We start from the raw sequence: 16,439 nt of genomic DNA, 5'->3' as shown, positions 1-16,439 counted from the left end.
GGAAGGAAGGACAGAAGGAAGGAAGAACATTGGATTCAAAACCGAAGGACCTCAGTATAAAGTCCTGTTGTTCTATTGGTCTGGGCTCAATAACTTCTAAGGTTTCCTCTAGCTCTAGAACTATGAGCCCAAATCACTTTCTATTCCTGGGCCTCAGTTTCCTTATCTGTAAAATAAGAGTGCTGGCTTGAATGGCCTCTGAGGTCCTTTCCAGCTCTCAATCTACTCTCCTGGGATCTCAGGGGTCAATGTCCTCACCAAATGTCCTCTTCTGTAAAAAGAAATGCCATCCCTGCTAATTCAATGAACAAAGATATTCTCCAACGTACACAGCAGCCCCAGTCCTGAGGCTGGGGAACATCTATCTGCCTTCCCTGGTATATTTCAAAGTTTCATATTTAAGAACTTTCCTTTCAGCTTTTTGTGGGGAGAGAGAGTGAATGTATTAATTATCCTCTTTTAAGGATAAGGAAACTGAGACTCAAAAGCAAAGTCTGATGCCAAAGTTTCATAGCTAATAAGTGGCAAAATGGGGTTCCAAGCCCAGATGTCTGCATTCTAATGTCCTTTAACCTACTCTGAGGGAGGAAAAGAGAGGAGGAGAGAAGGGAGAACAGGAAAGAACAGGACAGAATAAACAAGAAAGAACAGAACACAATAGACCAGAACAGAACAGAATAGGACAGAACAGAACAGACCAGAACAGAGCAGAATGGACCAGAGCAGAACAGAACAGAACAGACCAGACCAGAACAGAAAAGAACAGAACAGACCAGAACAGAGCAGAGCAGAACAGAACAGAACAGAACAGAACAGAAGAAAAAAGAACAGAACAGCACAGAACAACACTATCCTTGGACTCTCGTCTCCCCCATCACCAGATTTCACAGAAACAGAAAAGGAGGTCCTGGCCCACCCTGCTGCTTCCTACCCAACCCTCCAGGTGAGCACTCAGGACCTGCTTTAGGCCTTCCTGAAGCTCTCGAAGGGAAGTCGCCAGTCTCTGATTCTCCGCCTGCAGCTCGGAAATGAGGTCTGGCACCTCAGGCTCCTTGTCCTCTGTCTCCTGAACTGAGGGGGCTGGGCTTCTGGCTTGCCCCCGGAGCATGGAACACTCTTCCTCCAGCCGGCTCACCTTGCACCGAAGCTGATCTACCTGGGAGGAGGAGCAGGAAGGGAAATATAGTCAGAAAAATCCTCGGAGCCCCAGTCATGCTCTAAGCCAGGATGCACAAGCAGGTGTAGTTCCCACTTGTGTCTCAGCCCTTTACTATTAAAAAAAAATTTTTTTTTTTAATCCTTACCTTCTGTCTAATTGGGGATAAGTGACTTGCCCAGGATCCCACAGCTAGAAAGTGTCTTAGGCTAGATTTTAACTCGGGTTCTCCTGACTCTCTGCCCACTGAGTCACCTGGCTACTCCACTATTTCCTTTTACCACAGGATCCCCAGCTTCCTAGAAGCCTCAACAAATATTCCCCCTCTAATGGGAAGCCCTTCCTGGGTCCCCAAGTTAATAACAGCCCCTGTCTCTTCAATTTATCCTGTACACTCCTGTGTTTGTCTGAGTTGTGTCCCACCCCACAGGCCCAGGATGAAGTGATCACCTTGAGGAAAGAGACAGGTTCATTTCTGTCTTCATATGTCGAGTGCCTCGACGATGCCTAGCGCACAGTAGGGATGTTGGATGGACTGAATTAATGGCACATGGGAGTGAGAGGAACAGCATTGAACCCTTCTAAAGAGGCAGAAGAATCCTGGCCCTCACGCACACAGTAAGACAATTCTTTACAGGTCTCATGGGCCCTCAGTGCCAGATATGGAGTGGATAAGGCACGAGTTCAAATTCTGCCTCGGGCAGACGGGGTGCAGGCCTGGAATCAGGAAGCCCTGAATTCACATCCCACCTCAGACACTACCCAAGGAAAAGTCACTTTACCACTGTCTGCCTCAGTTTCCTCATCTGCAAGATGTTCATCATGAAAACATCTCCCTCCTGGGTTCGTTGTGAGAACCAGATGAGGTGACATTTGGGAAGTGCTTTGCAAACCTTAAAGTGCTCTATAAATGCTGTTTATTATTGCTGATGTGTGGCACACGACAAATCCCTAACCCTACTGCTAACACTAAAAAGAAACAAGAATAGCTTGAAGGACATTTTCTTAAATGCAGGACATATTTTTTCATCCTTGCGGCAAATAAAATAGAGGTAGTAAAGAAACATTTCAGAGCAAAAGTATATTCATATAACCTATTGATATGTTAATAGAATTATATTGATATAATAATATTCTATTACGTTAACATATCAATACACTGTTAATATATTGACGTGTTAACCTATAAAATATATTATTTCAAAGTAAAACTATACTTTTTTTAAACCCTTACCTTCCATCTTAGAATTGATACTATGTATTGATTCCAAGATGGAAGAGTAGTAAGGGCTAGTAGTAAGTAGTAAGAAAAATTTGAACCCGGGACCTCCTGGCTCTCAATCCACTGAGCCACCTTGCTGCTCCAACTATAATATTTTTTCATTCATTGATACACTTGTTTCTTCTAATATTAAGCCCCTTGCAATCTTGAGCAAATCACTCTTCTTTGGGTCTCAGTTTCCCCACTTGTAAAATGAAGAGGTTGCAATCAACAATTTTGTCAGCTTTGATATCCTACATTCTAAAAGCCCTCCCAGCTTAGGTATATTCTGCATTCTAAGATCCCATCCCATCGTCTGAATCTACATTCTAATGTTCTATGTTCTAAGGTTCCTTTCAGCTGTGACCACCTATGACTCCATGATTCTGCTCACGGCCCCACTAAATCCTTGTAAACTGAACCGGACCTTATCAGAGACTGGAAGGAATTCCCGGCAAAGCCTCCATACCAAAACACCCAGTTAACAGGTAGGCAGAATGATGGTATGTCCTTGAAAGTTAGAAAAGTGCATGTTAAAAAGGTTTCCCAGAATTCCGGGCTGCCATCAGGGCTGGCTGCGGCTCCCACGAAGAGCACAACCAAAAGGGCATAACCGTGAAGGCCTTAGAAAAATGTCAGGTCAGGAACGGGGGCAGACAGAAGAATGTGATCATTGTTGGCCAAAGGTCTCTGTGCACTAATGGCACGGCACCCCCTCCCACCCACGCGCCTGTCTTTGCCCGGCACATAGCCAGTGCGTGCCAGAGCCTGTACCCTGAGGGTGCCCAAGGCGCAGAAATCACCTTGGAAAAGAACACACCCATGGAGCAGACACTGAACTTCTCTCAGGAGATCACACTGGCAGAGCCAGCTAATTCCTGTAGCTCTCAAAGGACCCGGGAGCTGGATATTATGTTAGGAAGGCTAGAGTCCCAATTCTGAGTAAGTCACTTAACTTGTCTCACCCTCACTTTCTTAATCTATAAAATGAGAGAATTGGGACTAGATGACCTATAAGGTGCCTTCCAGCCCTAAGTTTACAATTCCATGAGCCCTAGGAGAGCCATTTGACCCCCTTATTTCCTCTCCTATAAAATGGGGATAATAACACTGGCCTCCTTGGTAAGGAGCAAATCAAATGAAATCAAAATACAAATAGCTGTAAGCTATATAAATGTTAGTTAACATTGTTGCAGATGAGGAAACTGAGGCTCAGAGACGAGGAGGGACATGCCCAATGTGAAAAATGGAGGTCGAGTCAGCACTAGAACTCAGGGCTCCCACCCATCAAGATTACAGACATACCGAAGACCAGACGACTGAGTGGCAGCCCACTCCCCATGTGAGACTCAGAAAGAAATCTTCGTTTTTGCTTGTGAAAGGCAGGCTGAAAAAAGGAACCATTGGAATCTGACTGCAGATCAAAGCATGCCGTACCTCACTTTATTTCCTTCCTGAGTTTTTTATCGTATATGTGATATGTGTCTTCAGTCACGACATGGGAAATATGGAAATACATATTACATGAAAACCCTGGCATAACCTATATTTGACTATTTTATGCCTTGGGGACAAGGGGAAAGAGAGAATCTTAATCACAAAAATGTCTGAAAACAATGGTCAAAAATTATTTCTACATGGAATTGAAAAAAAGAAAAGTTAAGAGAAAAAACAAAAGACAGGCTGTTGAGGGGCAGCAAGTAGCACAATGAATAGAGTCCCAGGCCTGGAGTTGGAAGGAATCAGTTCAAATGTGATCTCAGATACTTCCTAGCTGTGTGACCCTGGGCAAGTCACTTAACCCTGGTTATCTAGCCCTTGCCACTCTTCAGTCTCAGAACTGATACTAGACAAAAGGTAGGAGTTGAAAAAAATAGGCTGTCAGTACCTGATGTCCATTTGAGTCTAAACACACACACACACACACACTCCAAGTAGTCTCCTGCCCTGCCTACAGCCTAGTACCAATATAGCTCCCTGCAGCCACATATTGATAGGCAGAGATCTCAGAGCAGGAGCTAAGGTAGGGGGCAGGAGAGAGTAGTGAGGTGGCTGACAGCAGAGCAGAGACTACTTTCCTTTTGTCCCTGTATCTTCAGTGCTTAAACACACAGCAGGTACCTAATAAATGCTCTTTCATTTATTTACTTATTACTCATTTATTGATTCTGACAGCTCAGAGGTCACCAAGTCCCTGGATCCATGATGAAGAATCTCCGCCACTTCTCTTGTGATGATCCCAACCAATGTACACTCTCATGTACAGCCAATTGCACAGACACACAAGCCAAACTTCATGCGAGCTGCCTAGAGCCACTTACGAAGCATGACAGTCAGCCTACAGGCTCCTAGACAGCTCCTAGACAGCCACAGACTAGCCCCAGGAGATCCATTAGTGCACACCTAGCATCACAGCCCAACCTTGGGGCCACACTGCTATACAGGCAGGACCCTAGAAGCCCCTTTGTGTGTGATTGATGTTTCAGAGTCAAAGGAAGTGCATTAGGCTCCATCCCCAGGAGAAGCATTTGGTCTGAGCCAGCTACGATCTCCACCCCCATCTGCCGAATGACTCATGTCAGGTCTTTGTAATAAAAAAAAAAATAGGGGGGAATAAAGGATAGAGGGAAGGAGGGCAGAAAGGCAGAAAGGCCTTCTGTCACTTTCAAATAGTAAAATGGTCCACAGTGGTACTAAGGGCCAAGACTTTGGCATAAATGACATGATGCCCTAGCCAAATGAGCCAACTGCAGTGTTACAATAATAACAATGAAAATAATAATAATAATAATAATAGGGAGACAGCATGATGTGTAAACAAACAGAGGGCTGACTTAGCATCAGAAAGACGTCGGTTCAAATCCTGTTTCTGTCACTAGCTGTGTGACCCTGGGTGAGTCATTTTCCCTCCTCTGAGCCTCATTTTCCTCATATGTAAAATGAAGGGGTAGGGTCGGACTTAGTGGCCTCTAAGTTTTCCAGATCAAGATCTAGGAATTTTAGTCTCATTGGATTGAGAGCCAGACCTAGAGACGGTAGGTCCTAGGTTCAAATCTAACCTCAGACACTTCCCAGCTGTGTGACCCTGGGCAAGTCACTTGACCCCCATTGCCTACCCTTACCACTCTTCTGCCTTGGAGCCAATACACAGTATTGACTCCAAGACAGAAGATAAGGGTTTAAAAAAAATAAAAAGATTTATAATGACATATATGTTAACAGCAAAACTCTAGGCAGATAACAGCCTTTCCATGCCCTAGGCAATCCTCTAAGAATATAATTTACAATTAGTAAGGAGAATTTTCATTCCAAGAGTTCCCAATGAAATCATGGGTCTGGATCCTGCCAAAAATAAAATACTTAATAATCATAATAATTCCCAATTCCATAGATCTTTAAGGTTTCCAAAGCACCATATATATATATATNCTTATCAGAGACTGGAAGGAATTCCCGGCAAAGCCTCCATACCAAAACACCCAGTTAACAGGTAGGCAGAATGATGGTATGTCCTTGAAAGTTAGAAAAGTGCATGTTAAAAAGGTTTCCCAGAATTCCGGGCTGCCATCAGGGCTGGCTGCGGCTCCCACGAAGAGCACAACCAAAAGGGCATAACCGTGAAGGCCTTAGAAAAATGTCAGGTCAGGAACGGGGGCAGACAGAAGAATGTGATCATTGTTGGCCAAAGGTCTCTGTGCACTAATGGCACGGCACCCCCTCCCACCCACGCGCCTGTCTTTGCCCGGCACATAGCCAGTGCGTGCCAGAGCCTGTACCCTGAGGGTGCCCAAGGCGCAGAAATCACCTTGGAAAAGAACACACCCATGGAGCAGACACTGAACTTCTCTCAGGAGATCACACTGGCAGAGCCAGCTAATTCCTGTAGCTCTCAAAGGACCCGGGAGCTGGATATTATGTTAGGAAGGCTAGAGTCCCAATTCTGAGCAAGTCACTTAACTTGTCTCACCCTCACTTTCTTAATCTATAAAATGAGAGAATTGGGACTAGATGACCTATAAGGTGCCTTCCAGCCCTAAGTTTACAATTCCATGAGCCCTAGGAGAGCCATTTGACCCCCTTATTTCCTCTCCTATAAAATGGGGATAATAACACTGGCCTCCTTGGTAAGGAGCAAATCAAATGAAATCAAAATACAAATAGCTGTAAGCTATATAAATGTTAGTTAACATTGTTGCAGATGAGGAAACTGAGGCTCAGAGACGAGGAGGGACATGCCCAATGTGAAAAATGGAGGTCGAGTCAGCACTAGAACTCAGGGCTCCCACCCATCAAGATTACAGACATACCGAAGACCAGACGACTGAGTGGCAGCCCACTCCCCATGTGAGACTCAGAAAGAAATCTTCGTTTTTGCTTGTGAAAGGCAGGCTGAAAAAAGGAACCATTGGAATCTGACTGCAGATCAAAGCATGCCGTACCTCACTTTATTTCCTTCCTGAGTTTTTTATCGTATATGTGATATGTGTCTTCAGTCACGACATGGGAAATATGGAAATACATATTACATGAAAACCCTGGCATAACCTATATTTGACTATTTTATGCCTTGGGGACAAGGGGAAAGAGAGAATCTTAATCACAAAAATGTCTGAAAACAATGGTCAAAAATTATTTCTACATGGAATTGAAAAAAAGAAAAGTTAAGAGAAAAAACAAAAGACAGGCTGTTGAGGGGCAGCAAGTAGCACAATGAATAGAGTCCCAGGCCTGGAGTTGGAAGGAATCAGTTCAAATGTGATCTCAGATACTTCCTAGCTGTGTGACCCTGGGCAAGTCACTTAACCCTGGTTATCTAGCCCTTGCCACTCTTCAGTCTCAGAACTGATACTAGACAAAAGGTAGGAGTTGAAAAAAATAGGCTGTCAGTACCTGATGTCCATTTGAGTCTAAACACACACACACACACACTCCAAGTAGTCTCCTGCCCTGCCTACAGCCTAGTACCAATATAGCTCCCTGCAGCCACATATTGATAGGCAGAGATCTCAGAGCAGGAGCTAAGGTAGGGGGCAGGAGAGAGTAGTGAGGTGGCTGACAGCAGAGCAGAGACTACTTTCCTTTTGTCCCTGTATCTTCAGTGCTTAAACACACAGCAGGTACCTAATAAATGCTCTTTCATTTATTTACTTATTACTCATTTATTGATTCTGACAGCTCAGAGGTCACCAAGTCCCTGGATCCATGATGAAGAATCTCCGCCACTTCTCTTGTGATGATCCCAACCAATGTACACTCTCATGTACAGCCAATTGCACAGACACACAAGCCAAACTTCATGCGAGCTGCCTAGAGCCACTTACGAAGCATGACAGTCAGCCTACAGGCTCCTAGACAGCTCCTAGACAGCCACAGACTAGCCCCAGGAGATCCATTAGTGCACACCTAGCATCACAGCCCAACCTTGGGGCCACACTGCTATACAGGCAGGACCCTAGAAGCCCCTTTGTGTGTGATTGATGTTTCAGAGTCAAAGGAAGTGCATTAGGCTCCATCCCCAGGAGAAGCATTTGGTCTGAGCCAGCTACGATCTCCACCCCCATCTGCCGAATGACTCATGTCAGGTCTTTGTAATAAAAAAAAAAATAGGGGGGAATAAAGGATAGAGGGAAGGAGGGCAGAAAGGCAGAAAGGCCTTCTGTCACTTTCAAATAGTAAAATGGTCCACAGTGGTACTAAGGGCCAAGACTTTGGCATAAATGACATGATGCCCTAGCCAAATGAGCCAACTGCAGTGTTACAATAATAACAATGAAAATAATAATAATAATAATAATAGGGAGACAGCATGATGTGTAAACAAACAGAGGGCTGACTTAGCATCAGAAAGACGTCGGTTCAAATCCTGTTTCTGTCACTAGCTGTGTGACCCTGGGTGAGTCATTTTCCCTCCTCTGAGCCTCATTTTCCTCATATGTAAAATGAAGGGGTAGGGTCGGACTTAGTGGCCTCTAAGTTTTCCAGATCAAGATCTAGGAATTTTAGTCTCATTGGATTGAGAGCCAGACCTAGAGACGGTAGGTCCTAGGTTCAAATCTAACCTCAGACACTTCCCAGCTGTGTGACCCTGGGCAAGTCACTTGACCCCCATTGCCTACCCTTACCACTCTTCTGCCTTGGAGCCAATACACAGTATTGACTCCAAGACAGAAGATAAGGGTTTAAAAAAAATAAAAAGATTTATAATGACATATATGTTAACAGCAAAACTCTAGGCAGATAACAGCCTTTCCATGCCCTAGGCAATCCTCTAAGAATATAATTTACAATTAGTAAGGAGAATTTTCATTCCAAGAGTTCCCAATGAAATCATGGGTCTGGATCCTGCCAAAAATAAAATACTTAATAATCATAATAATTCCCAATTCCATAGATCTTTAAGGTTTCCAAAGCACCATATATATATATATATACATATATATATATATATTCTCTCATTTAATCTTCATAACCACCCTAGACATGGAGGCTATTGTTATGCCCATTTTACAGATGAGGCAACCACGAGTTTAAGTGACTTGTCCAGAGTCTTCCATTGGATGGACAGGATTAGAACTCTGATGCTCCTGGGGCCAAGTCCAGATGTCTCATCATGAAACTCCACCCAATCACATGAATTTACGTCATGTCAAGTGATTTTCCCTGTTGTCCTGCCCTACCTCACAAGGTACTGCAAAGCTCAAATAAGATAATTTTTGTGAAGCCCTTTGCATGTCACCTACTATTAATAATAGTCATTATAATTATAACAGCTAGCATTGATGTAACACTTTAAGGTTTTCAAAGCACTTTATAAATTATCTCCTTTGGTCCTCACAACAATCCTGAGAGGGAGGTATCATTATCATTCCCATTTTATAGATGAGAAACTGAGGCATTCAGGGGTCAAGTGACTTGCCCAAGATTACGCAGGTAATGAGATTTGGAGCTCTAAGGGCTTTATAACACCAGGTCCAGCACTCTAGCCACTGCGCTATCTTGATTTTTCTATTGCCTGCAGTTTATAATCATTGATATAATAATGAGAGGTATATTAAGAGTTTAAAAAAAAAAAAAGCTTTTACATTGTCACATTTGATCCATACAATAACCTGGGGAGGGAGATGGTCCCAGTATAATTCTTCCCATTTTGTAGACGAAGAAACTGAGGGTCTAAGCCCAGTGTTACACAGCTTGAAAGAGTCAGAATTCAAATTCTGATCCACTAACAACAACCCAATGCTCTCTCCACCAAAGTAGGCCGAATATTGATCACAGAAGGGAAATTTAAGGCAGGTTCTCAAGGAAGGATATCACATGCACAGACATCACCCCCAACCTCTGCTGAGTCCCAAGGACCCTCGGCCCATACCATCAGCTGCAGGTCTCTGCTGCGCAGGACAGCTGTGTTCTTTTCTTCACTCAACTGTGCTAGGCGCATGGCTATCATGTAGTTCTCCTCCTTGAGCCTCAGTAGTTCCAGGCTGCTGGATTCCCAATCCTCCCGGAGTCGCTGGCACCGTTCCTGGGCCTGCAGCTGTTCCCCTAGCTTGCGTTCCAACGTGGCCCGCTCCTCCTCCAGGGCCCGGGTCTGGGCCTGCAGCTGCTGCTCCCTCTGTAGCTGAGCCTTGCGTTGCTCCCGCAGCCTCCTCACTTCTGTCATCAGGAACTGGGTCAGGCCCTCAGGACCTTCCTCATCTGTAAGGAAGGAGAGTGACAAATGAGCACCCCAGACTACACTCAGCTCCCACTCAAGATGCCAAAGGGAAACTCCTCCCCAGGCTCCCATACTGGCTGAGCCACTTAACTAGTTAGACAATTCCAAGTCTGTTTCCTCTCCTCTTAAATAGAAAATGAAGGCATATCAAGATGAGTATTTTTTTTTTTCAACTAGAAATCTCTAGCTATAACTATAGGGTGAATTGTTATTCAAAGTCTTCTGCAGAGGATGGACAGCTGGCCTCAGAGCTAGAATGTTCTGGGTTCAAGTCCCACCTCTGACACACACACACACACACACACACACACACACACACACACTGGCCATATGACCTTGGTCAAAGAAGTCATTTAATCTCTCAATGCTCTCTAAGATGCTGACCTTCAGAGCAGGTGCTGACCTGCATTGGGTAAGGGTGTTTCTGCAGGTCCAGGCCTTATCTCTATATGCTATCTGCTCACCATCTGATTCAGACAACTTCTATATTCAAGTAGGAGAGCATCTGAACTCTATCCAATTTATTCTCAAATTTCTCCAGAAAAATGAACCACTTTCCCTTCTTGGAAGGGGAGACTATGGGTGTGGAGGGATACATACATTGGCAGATATGATAGGCGGATGGTATACTTGGGCTGAATTGTTTTTTTTTTCTTCCCTCTCTGTTATTCTTTGTTATAAGGGAGGCTCTCTAGAGAAGGGGAGAGGAGCTCTTCTTGGAAATGAGAGTGATGTAGAAAACAAATGATATCAACTACAATTAGTAGTTATTTTTATTTTTTTAGATAATCAGATTTCTTTTTCAAGTGAAATATTTTAATACAATATCTCTCAAAAGATGGAAGGGCGAGGCACTCTCCTATTCCAATGTTGAACACACACACACACACACACACACACACTCCCTCATCGCTCAGGAAGTCCTTTCTCCTATCGGCCTTACATTCTTCCTGTTGCTGAACACTTCCAGGAGAAGAAAAAGAATAGAAACAGCTCACATCTGTACAGAATTTTACAGTTTACAAAGGGCTTTCCTCAAAATCACACAGTGAGGCAAAAATAAAAAGCAAGTATTCGAAGTGAGGAAACTGTAGTCTAGAAAAATTATGGGAGATGCCTCAAAGTCGCACAGTTAATAAATAACAGTCTGGACTCAAACCCAGGTCCTTCAGCACCTAAGCCAATGTTCTTTCCATTCCACCAAGCTATGCTATCATCCACATGACACAGAAAAAGAAACAGGCTAGAGAAAGACAGGGCTTACCCAAAGCCACTTGCTTGCCTGATGTCCCTCCCTCTCTTCCTATTCCCCAATGATCCAAGGAACAGATATAGAAGGCCCTCTAGGCTTCATTTGGGACGCCAACAGTGCCTGACTGTATATCTCTTCTCTGAAATTCAAGGCAATTGTTTCCAAGGACCCTCCTCTGCAGAGAAGGAAGGGAAGAGAAGGCTTACTCACCCAGAATCATGGAGCAGCGCTGAGCAGGTTCCCTCCCAGTCAGCAGGGTGAAGTGCTCTGGATAATAGAATTCTAAGGACTCCAGAAAAGCCTCATAGCCCCTCCTGCCTCGACATCTCAGGATATCCATCAGTCGCCCTGGGATAGGGGTGGATAAGATAAGGGGTTGTACCAAATAAAGAACGAAGTGTTAAAACTGAGAACCAAAAGACATTTGAGAGATTATTGATTCCGAACCCTTTATTTTACTGATGGGGAAACTGAGGCCAAGAGTGGGAAACAGATATGCCTAAAGTCACACAGATGGGGAAATAACAGAGTTAGGATGTGGACCAGTGCTCAAGTCCTAACACAAACCTAAGATCCAGATGTGACTCTCATAGAATTATAGAAGTTCATTTATAATATTTTCTCCCTCTTACTTTCTGTCTTAATAACAACTCTAAGACAAAAGGGCAAGGGCTAGGCAATCAGGGTTAAGTGACTTGCCCAGGGTCATACAGCTAGGAAGTGTCTTTGGCCCAACTTAAACCCAGGTCCTCCCAACTCTAGGCCTGGCACTCTATCCACTGTGCTACCCAGTTGCCCCAAGTCCATTTAGAGTTTATAACTAGAAGAGACCAGATTGCAAGGCCTCTGGTACAGTGAAAAAATCTTCTAAATTTTAACATCATTTGATTTAATCTGATCTCTTAACTTTATAGAAGAAGAAAGTGAGATGGAAGGGACTTTATATGTTAGATGGGTATCCCTGGGTCTAGGGTCAGGAAGACCTAAATTCAAAACCCACCTCTGACTCTTCATAATTCTGTGACCTTGAGAAGGCCATTTGATCTAGCCACATTCATGTTCTGCTTTGTAATATGGGGATAATAAAGTACCTGCCACCTATGATGGTTGTAAGGATCAAATAAGTTAATATATCAAATGCACTTTGCAAATGTTACATCCTAGCTTTTATTATTATTATTAGATCATGTGTCCCATGCCCCTCCTTTAAGGGCTCCAGAGGGGAAATCATCTATTCAAGAACACGAAGCAGAGCTGGAATCTCTACCCCAAATCTCCTCACCCCCAGGTTTCTGTTGAATGACCCACCATGCCCAGTCCCAGAAGAAAGAAAGCTTCCAACAGTGCCTGCCACTATCTCCCAGCAGGCTCCCACCCTGCCCTCTCCTTCAGTCCAAAAGGTCCAGCCCCTCACCAGTCCGGTTGACCCTGCAGGGAAAACCATAGGTGCTCAGCACCTCCTCTTCATCCTGCTCATCGATCACTCGACACTGGCGCAGATATGGGGTGAGCTTGGCAGGGTTGAGGGCTCGAGTCAGCTTGTGCCGGACACCCTCAATCTTCTCCCATAACTCCTCCTCTTCAGACCCTGCATCCTCCTCTTCCTCAGCTGCCAATGGAGGCCGCATGGCTGCATCCTCTGAGTCTGTGGTCATATGGGAGGAACAGACAGGTGCCCCGTGTGGGTAGGGGGCTATCAAAGAAAGGACACATGACCCTAGGGAGCTAAATCAACCCACAGAGCCAAGAGGAGACAAAGCTTCATGAAGGAATGGATTATTTCACAAAATCCTGGAAGAGGAAAGCCAGAAAGTTACTTTACAATATAGAACGTGAACATTGGCAGGAACCTGAGAACAAAGAACGTCAGGAAGGCAGGAACCTTAGAAATCAGAACTGGAAAAGGTTTAGGATTATAGAATGTAACAGGCAGAAGAATTCAAAGATCCTCAACTTTAGGAGACACTTTCAAACACCAAACGTCAGAGCTGGGAGAGGGCTTAGAACACAGAAGAACCTTAGAACACAGACTGTCAGAGCTGGAAGAGATATTAGAACATAGATTATTAGAGGTAGAAAGTCTCATAGAATGTCAGACCTAGGAGGAATTTTAAAATACCAAATGTCAGAGCTAGTTGAAGGTTCAGAACACAGAACATCAGAACTAGGAATGACCTCAGAACACAGATTGTCCAGTGATCCTGGGCAAGTCACTTAACTGCCATTGCCTAGCCCTTACTGCACTCTTCTGCCTTGAAACCAATACACGGTACTGATTCTAAGACAGAATGTAACAGTTTTTTTAAAAAACTTTTTTAATTTAAAAAAACTGTCAGAACTAAAAAAGATACAAGAATTTTAGAACACCAAAAGTCAAAGCTGGGAGAGGCTCCCACAGAACACCAGTCCTAGGAAGAACCTTAGAACACAGAATGCCAGAACCGGATGAAGCATTAATATAATACCATAGGCAGAAAGGATCACAGAACGTTAAAACTAGGAGGAACTTTATATTACAACATGTCAATGGTTGGGATCTTAGATAGAGATGGCAAACTCCTGAACCAGATTAAAATGTAATTGGGGATGAGAAGGGGCAGCGAGGTAACTCAGTGGATTGAGAGTCAGGTCTAGAGACTGGGGGTTCTGGGTTCAAATCTAGTCTGGATACTTCCTGGCTATATGACCCTGGGCAAATCACTTAACCTCCATTGCCTAGCCCTTACCTGACTTAGAACCTATTATACACAGTACTGATTTTTAAACAAAAGGCAAAAAGTTTTTTTTTAAGTGCAATTGTTAAATGTTTAACAAAATAAACATACAATACAACACAGATAATGTTCCATTTCTATCTGACTTTGAAGCTAGGCAACAGCTCCATCACCATCTTCTAAGAACCCGACAGGGAAGGGACTTATCCAGATGTATATATATAAAAAGTGTCCATACCATCCCCAGCCCCCTCTCTCCTAAGAACCAAACTTGGAATCTCTAAAATACTATCAGCCTTTTGTCACATACACACGCCCTCCAAAGGGGTCCGAGTTCCTGATCTCCTGGGGCGTGAAGGGGTGGGGGAAGGAAAGAGACAAGCCCAGTCCTAGGATCTCCCTCTCTCTAACTCCGAGATCTCAGTCAACTCCCTCTCCCCGCCTCCCTCCAGCAGTGGAAGGGGTTTAGAACGCCGGGAGCCCCCGGCCCAGGCCTCATCCCCCTGCTCTAGAGCCAGGGAGAACCAACTCCCAGGGAACCTTCTCCCACCCACCCTCCCTCCCTCCCGTGCACTCCAGATACGGTTTCCTGACTCTCCCAGGGAGCAGCATCCTGTCTGCCAGGGCTCAGGAGTGCTGGGAAAGTGGGACAGCGACCCTCAGGAGAAGGGGCCAGGCACGCACGCCCACCCCCAGGAGAAGGCTCAGGCTGGATCCCTCAGAACGCTCAGTCCATCCAGCTAAGGGAGGCCGCCCCGTGTCCGGCACCCACCACGCACCCTCTGGCCCAATGCCCACAGCGGTAGGCCTGAGCCCCCCATCCTGACGAGCTCCGGGACTCTCTCCCCGCTCCGCTCTTACCCCGCATGCCGCCGTTTGGCACCCGCCAGCTCCCACCACCTCGGATTCCTGGGTCCCACAGCTGGGGCGGAGGCTGCAGCTGCTCCAGGCCCGCGGCGCTGCAGCGAGGAGGCGGGGCCCTAAGCTCCTCCCCTCCCCGGACCCTGCCCAGTCGGCCCCTCCCCTTTTCTCTTCTTTCTCCTCCCACCCAGACTCCAAAGGTCTCTTCCAACCTTAAACTACTCTCCCTCCGCTCACCAACTCTCCATCCTTTCCTCTTCCCTCTTCTTTTCCTTCCCCCTTCTCTCTCCTCCCTTTTCCTTCTCCAACTCCCTCTCCTTCTCTCTCTTCACCCTCCTTTCCTCTCTCCCCTCCCACCTCCGAAGCCCCACCCTCCTCTCATCCACTGGACTTCTGACCCCTCCCCACCCTCCCGGGGACCACACTCCTCCCCCGGCTTCCTGTTTCCCTCCTTTTTTTCCAGTTCTGCCCGCCCACACCTGCCCCGGCCCTTGGGCGCCCGCCGAGGCTGGCCGGGCCAGGGTAGTCAAAGTAGGGAGAGACTCCCGCTCTCCCCTCTCTCTCACGGTTCCTGGTCTCCCAGAATGCGCCGGCAGCCCGTAGTCCCCCACCTCCCGGCTCCCGCAGCCTCACTGGCAAACCACGCTCCTCAACTCTGCTCCGATCCTCCCCCGCACGTACCTCTCCTGGCCTGGGACCTGGAGCCGCTCACTTCCCTCTCCAGGTCTCAGCGCCTTCATCTGTACTCCAGGCGAGAAGCCAGTGACCTCCTCTGGCCACGGGAAGCCCTGTGGATACTCCTGTCCACCGAGCCGCCCTTCGTCTAGCGGTGGGAACTCCGGCCAGCCGTGCCCCCTAGACGAGCCTCAGTTTCCTCGTCTGTCTAAAAAACGAAGGGCGTGGACAAGATGATCTTCTGGTTCTACTTTAGGATTCTGTGATTAAGGCTTACATCACACACGCGCACAGAGGCTCGGGAGTCCCAGCTCTGAACCCCTAGACCTTGAGACACCAGACTACACCAACGCTGATTCCTCTTCTGCCCCAGTCAGCTGAGAGGGGTGTAGGGGGAGGGGGGATTGGGCTACCGTGTTCCGGAAACCAGCATCCTGGGGTAACCTCCTACAGCCAGGAGACAGGAGAGTGACACTCCTCAAACCACCACACAAACATTATCTGATGACAGCCTGTTTAGCAGTTTCCTGCTCCATAATATGGGACTGCCTAAGGCTTCTTAATTTGGGGTCTGGGAACTTTCCAAATATTTGTTTTGTTTTAGGTACATATATTATCACACACACATATATTTTATTATATAATTGGCTTCTTTTGCAATCCTACACATTTTTTGCATTTCAAAACACAGCCCTGAGAAGTCAGTAAGCTTCAGCAGACTGACTACCAGAGGTATCCAGGCCCCAAAGAGTGAACCCTTGGACTAAATGATTTCTGAGATCTGACTCTGCCATTTGAGGCCTCGG

General features: G+C 45.9%; 1 protein-coding gene across 1 annotated transcript in view; it reads right to left on the bottom strand.

Annotated features, from left to right (window-relative positions):
* The window catches only part of CARD10 (caspase recruitment domain family member 10), a 56,102-nt gene extending 40,945 nt beyond the window's left edge, over window positions 1–15,157 (bottom strand). Inside the window, exons 1-5 of the mRNA XM_044679545.1 lie at window positions 14,959–15,157; window positions 12,798–13,028; window positions 11,594–11,731; window positions 9,787–10,112; window positions 932–1,156 (exon numbers count right to left, since the gene is read on the bottom strand). Coding sequence (XP_044535480.1) covers window positions 932–1,156; window positions 9,787–10,112; window positions 11,594–11,731; window positions 12,798–13,028; window positions 14,959–14,965 — 927 coding nt within the window. The 5' untranslated portion in view covers window positions 14,966–15,157. The remainder of the gene's footprint in view (window positions 1–931; window positions 1,157–9,786; window positions 10,113–11,593; window positions 11,732–12,797; window positions 13,029–14,958) is intronic.
* Window positions 15,158–16,439: the final 1,282 nt, after the last annotated feature.

This window comes from Gracilinanus agilis, chromosome 5, assembly GCF_016433145.1.
Source record: "Gracilinanus agilis isolate LMUSP501 chromosome 5, AgileGrace, whole genome shotgun sequence".
Taxonomy (NCBI): domain Eukaryota; kingdom Metazoa; phylum Chordata; class Mammalia; order Didelphimorphia; family Didelphidae; genus Gracilinanus; species Gracilinanus agilis.
Note: the sequence above shows the minus strand (reverse complement) of the source record. Positions and strands in the feature narration are given on the sequence as shown.